The sequence below is a fragment of the Arachis ipaensis genome, chromosome B01, assembly GCF_000816755.2.
Source record: "Arachis ipaensis cultivar K30076 chromosome B01, Araip1.1, whole genome shotgun sequence".
NCBI classification, from domain to species: Eukaryota; Viridiplantae; Streptophyta; class Magnoliopsida; order Fabales; family Fabaceae; genus Arachis; species Arachis ipaensis.
In genome coordinates this window covers 27,295,339-27,304,198 of record NC_029785.2, presented here as the reverse complement: position 1 = coordinate 27,304,198, position 8,860 = coordinate 27,295,339, and the positions used below count along the sequence as shown (strand labels likewise).

General features: G+C 34.1%; 1 protein-coding gene across 1 annotated transcript; it reads right to left on the bottom strand.

The window, feature by feature from the left end:
* On the bottom strand, nt 7,960-8,469 carry LOC107604749. The gene is made up of 2 exons (XM_016306415.1): nt 8,169-8,469; nt 7,960-8,120 (listed from the first exon to the last, which is right to left on the bottom strand). Exons 1-2 carry the CDS (start codon nt 8,467-8,469, stop codon nt 7,960-7,962), a joined length of 462 nt encoding a protein of 153 aa, XP_016161901.1.

Genomic DNA, 8,860 nt, shown 5'->3' with positions numbered 1-8,860 from the left:
TTTAATCGTCCTATTTGTATCCCTAACGTTTATAAAAGTGATTTAATATTATCCTGCCATCAATTATATTAACAAATCAGATTGTATTTTTCAATTATTCTCATTTGGATGTATTCATTCTCAATTAGATCTCACTTAGATGTATTCGATTTTAATATTATATCCACTATTTGTGTTTAGGTTCAATTATGTCCCTAAAAAAGTGAATTATATAAATGTTGTAGGGATTAGTTTCAACTTTTGATGAGCTATTTTTCGGAGTGGATCATCGGTTCTATCTCAAACATTTGTATTCTAATTTTAAGAAGAGATTTTTAAAACTCAAACTAAAGCTCATGATGTATAATTGATGGTATGATAACATTATTGAATTACTTTTACAAATGTTAGGAATACAAATAGAACGATTTAAATGTTAGGGATACAAATAAAATTTATCCCAAATGTTAGGGGCAAAAACGATACTTTACTCTATATTAAATCATTGGTCAAATCTGATAATACTATCAATTTCTTGCTTGGAGTAATCTGGACCCTCCATCAAGAATCTTTTTCCTTAGTGTTTGAAGCACTAGAAAATATGGGAATTTTTATTTAAATATATATTTTTTTAGTTTTGTTTACTGAAATTAATTTTAAAAATTATTATAAAAATACATAGAATTATTTATCTCGTTTGTAGTGTAAACTATCTTATTTATAATGTAAATTAGATATGTAACCCCCGATCAGTAACAAAATGTAACACTTTGCATACTATCGGAGTGTCTCCGGATCATCCATCTGTGGCGTATGGCAGACACAGTCTCGCAGCCATGTAAGCTTCAGCGAGAACAACTCCTTCCTCTATACCCCCTATTGTGCAACCATCGGAGGTATGGTACTAAGTAGTTGCTCCACCAACTCCCATGTCTCCGTACCGTACCATCTATAGAAATCACATAAGCATCCTCCGATTGGCTCCCCGTGCGTGCGTAGTCCAAGGTGGTACGTCACCTCCTACAGGGTGATAGTGGCCCCACCCCATGGTAGATGGAATGTGTGGGTCTCCGAACGCCAGCGCTTCACAAATACCGTTATCAGAGAGTTGGCAAAGACGAAGTCCCTAAGAGGCACCGTATCGCCGAAGCCGGCCTCCCTCGAATATGGGACGATGACGTTCGGTGGTGGAAGTGTGTAACTCACTCATCGAGGTAGAAGTAAGCGATGCCTCTAACAAAAAAAAATGTTGACAATTATTAAAAATTTGTATACGTGCATCATCATAACAAACTGACTTAACTATTGTATACATTTGTTTAACAGAAATTTACATGTATGTACTAATTGAATTTATGTCAATAAAATTTTTTACATTAACATTTACATAGTTAATTAATAAACATTTCCTCAACACGTTACTTAAAATAAAGACATTCACTAAAGTAATTAATAATTTAATTATCAAACTTTAACTCAATAATTTAATTTAAGTAAATACAAATTACATAATAATTCACTTAACTAAAAAAATAACTTTTACTTGGATAGTTAATAACTAAATTAATAACTTAAGAAACGTGTAACCAATAAACTAAGTTCAACGATTGAAAAACATCTACCAAAATATTTGACAGCTAAATTAATAATTATCTAGTTAAAAACTTAACTACAAGAAAATGAGAACCACATTCTTAGAATTATAGCTTATCGTTGACTTGTTGCTAACGATATAAATTGTATTATAATTTTTGACAAGTAGTCTAACCGTGATTATACATATATATGGGATAACATAAACGTTAAGATAAGAAAACTAACCGCAAAGTCGGTTGCCCCGACGTAGTCAGGGACGGATCCACCTATATAAGAGTGGGGGCAATTGTCCCCATTGAATTTAAAAAATTCAAATAATAAATATATATGTGTATTTGCAATGTCCCATTACAATAATATATTTGCCCCCACATTTAAAAATTTTTACTTATAGTGTGAAAAAAAATTATACTATTAAATATTAATACAATGATAAAAATTATTGTATTATATAAATTTAGAAAAAGTATAAAAAATCATTTTTAATTAGTTAATATTAATCTATTTTAGTGTTTAAGTTTATAATTTAGAATTAAAAATTAATAATTTTAAGTTTAGATTTTAAGATAAACAGAATAATTTTTAAAAATTGACCGATGTTGACTACAAAAATTAGTTAATTCCGTAAAAAAAAATTTATAACATAAATATTATAGAGTGTTAACTCAGTAATTAAATAATAAAAAATATTTGAATAATAATTTGATAAAAAAAGAAATTATCTATAACTATATATAAAAGAATTATGATTTGTTTGATTTTTTAATTTTTATATTTTACACAATTTTTTATTGTTCTCTCACACACTTATATTAAAAAATCGAAGTTAGTCCATTTAAGTTAGGCTCCTTATAGATTTTTTTTTTCAAATTTTAAGGTATAATGTTTTTATTATATAAAAAATAATCGATAAAAATAACTCCCCCATTACCAAAATTTTCTGGATCCGTCACTGGGCATAGTGCCAAGTCGCGTTCACCCTATTAATGTCGGGATCATGTGCATCTGTGCGCGCCATCTTCGTCTTACTCGACAATATGGTTAGAAAGGGGTAGAAGAGAAGAGAAAGTGGTAGAAAGGTTTAAAATGGGCCCAAAACCTCGCTGTAAATGACATCTATATATAGGCATTACCTAGTCTTATCTCGTTTACTGTGTAAATGAAATACGTATAAAATTATCTCATTTATACTGTAAACGAAATAATTAATTTATGTATTTTTATAATAATTTTTAAAATTATTTATTTCAATAAAAAATCCACCCCCTTATGTGGTATGAATTTTTCACCTTTGCTTCGTTGGGATTTTGTGTTTAGGTGGTTATTGTCAGTACCATTATTGTTCCTTTTTGGTGTTTGGTCTTGAGTTGGAGTACATATTTTTGGCGTCTGGTCTTGAGAGCTAATCAAATGTCGTGAGTTATAGCATGCACCTGTCCAATTGAGGAAATTGGTGCACCATGTCTTTTCTGCATTGGTGTCATGCTTGAGAAAGTGCCACGCAAACGTCAGGTATAGTCAGGTGGTATGTGTCAGGTGGAAAGTTCACCGTTGAAGGGAGGGAGGGGTTAATGGGTGGAGTTTCAATTTGACTCCGTTAGGGCTGCTTTGTAAATGGCGATAAATTATGGGATGAGACTAAAACCCAGTTTTTGGTTAGCTGGTGAAATTATTTGGTCCAGTTTGGGCCTATATTGTGTTAAAGTTTGTGGGCTGACGTTTTTTGATTCCGAAAATCAAACAAACTTCAATGGAACGGCTAAAAAAAATTCGAGGGAGGAATTGAACTTCATAAATTTGAACCAAAAGTTAATAATGATGTGTGACCAAAAAAAAAGAAAAAAAAGAAAAGGTTAACAACGAAGCACCTAACTTCAAATGGAGAATAAATGTTTATATATAGGCGCAACTTCAGTATGAAGGATAGGAGAGGGTAGGAGAGATGGAGGAGAATATGCAACGATTATTGTTCATAGCCGTTACGAAGGGGCACAAGCCCGGTGTATACACCAGTTGGGAGGAGGCGAACCAGCAAGTTCTGGATTATACGTTTCCTGAGTTTCACGGATTCAATAGCTTTGAACACGCATGCTCGTGTTTCAAAGCGAGGATGTCATCGATTTGTGCTGAGAAAGGTCGTAGTGGTGAAACTGGTCGAGTGACGCCGGATGGAGGTGGTGGCAAGAAATTGGCTATCTCCGGCGGAGGCTATTCTTGCCGGCCAATTGTTTCATGTAAGATTTGTGAAACGACATTCGCCTTTTAAAAGTTAGTGTATTTACGAAGGTCTGCTTTGCAGTGATGGAATGTGATTTTATTCGTCTTGGAGTTTTGTTAGTGGTGTTTATTCCGGTCATTTTATGTCTGGTTATTAAAATTATAAATTTATGTGATTTTTGTTGTTCGATGACTGTGCAAAAGGGCTTCCTATAATTCCGGCGGAGGAGATCAACGCGGATTTTACAGTTGTGAGCAGCATGGAGGAGTGGTTGCTGAAAGTTTGCCTGGAGGCAGAGATCCCTTGCCCCTGTTTCTTCAAGGTGGAACGATTTGTCGGAGAGCAAGGCCCGTTCTTTGGCTTCACGGTTGTTATTCCTGGGCATCCATTTGAGATAGAGCTATTTGTCACTGGTCGTTTCTCGATGGTTGAAAAAGATGCAAGAGAGGATGCTGCTTATGAGATGCTAAGCGTGTTGCTTGATGTAACTGGAAAAGAGATTCGGGATTATAACTACAGAAAGGCGAAGCTTCTAGGCGACTCAAATAACGCGCTTTGGGCCAGGGTAGGTCAACTGGAAGAATCTTACAAGAAGCTGAAGGCCAGTTACGATTCCCTTGTAAGATGCCATGTCGAAGGAGAAAGAGTTTGATGTGTGTTTTCTGAATGTGTCGTTGGTGTTTGGTTATGTTGTATTTGGTCAGTTATTATTGTGTGTCCTTTATTTTTGGTGATTGCACCGGAAAGTAGTATGTGATGTGTTTTAGTTTGTTGTTGAATCGGAAGGCTTAGTAGATAATGTGGAAAAAATTGTGTTAATTAGTGATGATCATGTTATGATTAACGACGTTACCTTATAATACAACAAAGTACGATTCGGGTGGAATCCCGTTTGTTTGACCCTCAAATTTGTTTTATCGTTATTGAGCAGTGGTTGTTTTAAATGTTTGCAGAGATATCTCTGCATGAGAAGAAGATATGCTTACTTTTGTTTTGTCTTTTTCTGTGGACTGGCTTGGACTGTACGGCTGTGCCTGCGGTGACACAGTGTCCAGAAGAAAATTTGTCGTGGGGTGGCTTTAGGAATGCATGTACCGTATGTGTTCAGGTGTCGTAAACAGAAAATGAGGGTAAATGGATTAACGGGTTAAAGTACTAAAATCACATATGAATAATTATACTTTGCTGAGTTAATGACAGTTATGCTGGAATAATAACCTGATGTTATGCGTGAACTGAATATTAGACAAATTAATACAATAGAATATAGGTTAAAAAGTAAACAATGGAAGGCAGTGAAAAGTAAGCCTGTTACAATGCAGGTAATAGATGGTGGTAGGTGGTGTTTTAACTAAGGTTAAGAGGAGCCTACGTCGTAACCAGAGCTAAATATAGGACCAAGATGCTAACGAAGATAAAAAGGATCAACGGGTAGGAAAATTGTTGTCGCTGCATTTGGTTGGATTGGTTGTGTTGACGGACAATTGGGTGGTTGTCTCCTTGTTCCGTTGGACGATGACCATGTATGCCTTCCTCGAAAGAGAGTAGTTGGTCAAGAATCGGTGATGGGTTCTACTGAATAGTTGTTGGATGAATTTGATGCAGTAGAGGACCATTGTTGGTGAGCTGACTCTGTAATCATCTGGCACATAGGAATTGTTCGAACGCCATACGAGCTTCGTCGAAGGTTTCCTAAGACTTGTGGAGGTTGCCGCTAAATTCATTAACTTGGCTATGACAGGTCGGCCAGGAACTATAGATACCAAGGACCCTCCCACGGAAAACAACATAGTATTTCTTGTTGGCACGGACCATGTTGAGATTCGAAGGGAGAGCTGTGTTGAGTTTGTTTAAGATGGGAGGTTGGATTTGGTGGTTTTTAAACCAAACGAGGATGGCTCTTGTGATTTGAACACGAAATTCAATTTGTGCAACTGTAAAATTTCCAACGGTTGGAAAGTGATCGAATGTGGGGCTCACATGTGTCATTTTGCAAGGAGCAGAAACTAGCCTAATCCTGGTTTGATGAAGGACAGGATTCTGGTTGAACCAATATATAAAAAAATCGAGTGGTTATAAAAGAACAAGTGATTATAACTTTTGAATATTATTTGCTTTTATAGTTTATTTACGTTGACATATACAAATTATAAGTTGTTTTTTAGTTTTGTACTGTCATAGATGAAAAAACGGATGGAATATAATATAGAGAAAAATTTGTTTTCTTTGGATGGAAAAAAAGTAAGAAAGAAAATTAAAATAGTATAAAATCATTTTATACTCTTTTATATGTTATACATAAATTATAATTTATTTAAGATTATGGATAAATGTGTAATTTTAGTCATGTTGTTGCCATAATTCTCTTCAGTTTCTTATAATTTGTGGGGAGACGCATGGGAGAGGAAGGAAATTGGATGGAAAATACTTGATGGGACTGAAGAATTTATTTTCCTTCCAAGAATGGAGAGAAAATGGAGAGAAAACTAAATCCCTCTATGTACTTCCAATATTACCCCTTAACCTTTTTGTATTTAATTTAAAATATATAGGTAAAATTGTCCTTCCGAAACATTTGTTTGCTTCTTGTATTCTTTTCAACAAATCATTTCTAGAGAAAAAAAATCTATGCAATTTTTTTACTTCTCTTTCTTTTCTTTCTATATCCTTTCTCTCTATTTATAATATACAGCAAAAACTTAGCCTCAGGCGAGAGAAAAGAATCAGCATTAGATTCTATTTGGGCTAAATTCTAATTTGAATTTAAATTTATTTTATTGTTAGATTGATATTAAATTATTCGTAAATTATGTCAAAAATAGGAGGTTAAAAGAATTGAAAGGACATAATATTTTTATGATTTTAAGAAATTTTTATTCAAATTAACATAATCGTATTAGTTTAAAATGAATATAAATTTTATATTATAAATAAATATATTCATCTTATTTTAAATAAATATTTTTTATTATTTTTTTAAAGCGGTTAGACATGGTCTTTAAATATCTCAACAAAAGAGATAGATATATGTAATCTTTCAAATTAATAATACTAGAGTGTATATATAAGTACATAATATCTGAAAAGATTAATAAATCTTACCTAAAAAATATAGTTAGAGATATTTTTTACTTAAGATAATAAAAATAATACGAATAGAAAATGACGAAGGATATGTAACGTTAAACAAGACACCGGTGACGGTAGTACAACGGTGATAGATTTGGTTAGAAGTGAGATTTAAGAAAGAGAGCTACGAGGTAAAATAAATATAAAGAATTTTTTAATTTAAAGCAGAAGAGGTAAAATAAATATAAAAAAATAATGAAAATTTTAACTGCAAAAAACTAATTTGAAAATAAAAATATATGGAGTATTGATTTATTAAATAATTAAAAACTTTATACACGGTTGATTCACCAAACTATTAGGAAGCGAGAAAAAGAAGATAGTATAGTAAATAAAAATTAGGAAATAAAATATAAATTTCAATAAATAATTATAACAAATGAAATATAAAATTAATATGTAATTAAGTTGTATTCAGTAACTTAATAATTTATATAGTAGTAGAGCATATTAGATTTGCTATAGTAATTATGTTCATCATTTATTCAACGTATAATTTACAAGTTGTAATTAATAGGTTTGTAGTTTGTGAAAAAAAATTTGTTATTGATCTGATGAATAAACATCCAATGTTAAGTTTAATTGTTGCAAAATCAATTGGGTTTTAAACGATACTAGTGTTTTTTTTATTGCTAAAATTATACTGAATTTTATAACTCCAAACATGATAACATCCACCAAACTAAATCATGTTCATTAGTTAAAGAAATTTTTTGTCAATATCGAATTATTTGGTACAGAACTTGTCCAGGAAAAGTGTAAACAGCAGAACATTAAGTAGAGATGGGAACCCAAGTCATGGGAGGTTGACGAAGACAAGCAACTCATGGGAGGTTGATGAAGACTAGCAGGTCGTAGTCCGCGCGACATTGGATGTAGGGGATATGAGCGGCCCCTCCGAAAGCATGGACGGAGTTTCGCTCTACTGCACGTCTGCGATAGTCATATAGAAGAGGCATGTGGCCCCTTGTGGAGCACCTGGGTGAGGCACACACCATGTCTTGTTCTTCTATACGGGGCATTTGGACCTCACCTGGCTACGAGATTGTCAGAATTGAAAAACGCATTGCGTTATAATCAGCGAGTGAACCAACCGCATCAAGCTCGCGATACAGTTCCAGCCCTTTTTGTTTTCTGTTGTTGTCGTCCCTGCGAAGCAGCAATGTCATCGACAGTGCGTATTTGGCTGCTACATGGCCTGTACTTGTTGCACTATTCAGCATCTAGATGCCAACGTTTTCGTTACATCTGATGAATAGTTCCCGAAGCGCCTCCCGAAACAGAAGCTCTGGATTGCCAGCTGCCATGCAGCGATCCAAGAATCTCCTTGCCTCCGGGTTGAGGCACCACCACCACGGCGTGGCATGCGGTGGTGGGATGAAAACACTGCGGTGAATAATATCGGCCTCTCCCGCATCTCGTGCAGCCTTACAGGTCATTCTGAGACTGCACACGTCGCGAATGGAGTTTGACGCAACTTGAATGATTATTGCCACCCAAATGTCGTTCGGAAGGAAGGCGATATTTGAGAAACGGTCGATTGTCATTTTCAGTTTTTTCTTGTTGGTTCGTATTTCGATGGGGATGGGGATATGTGTTTAGAGTTTAGGAATTGGAGTGTGACAAAGGAGTGTGCCTCCATATTTATAAGTCCACCGATCCTGTTAGAATCCTGAACTCGAGTGTAGCAGATAGGTTCTGAGTAATGTATGCGTAATATTAAACGTTAGAGTAAGCGTAACTATATTAAAGTGAAACCCGAAAAGTGTATGGGGAATGCTATTAATTAAATTTACTCTATTAATCTTATTATTTTACATTGTTCACACGTTGTTAAAAAAAAGTTGTTAGTTATCTATACTTTTTGAAACTTGGAGTAGTATAGATTATTCCACGTGTAGTCAGAATAATGTTAAACGTTCGGGCAAATATTTTGAC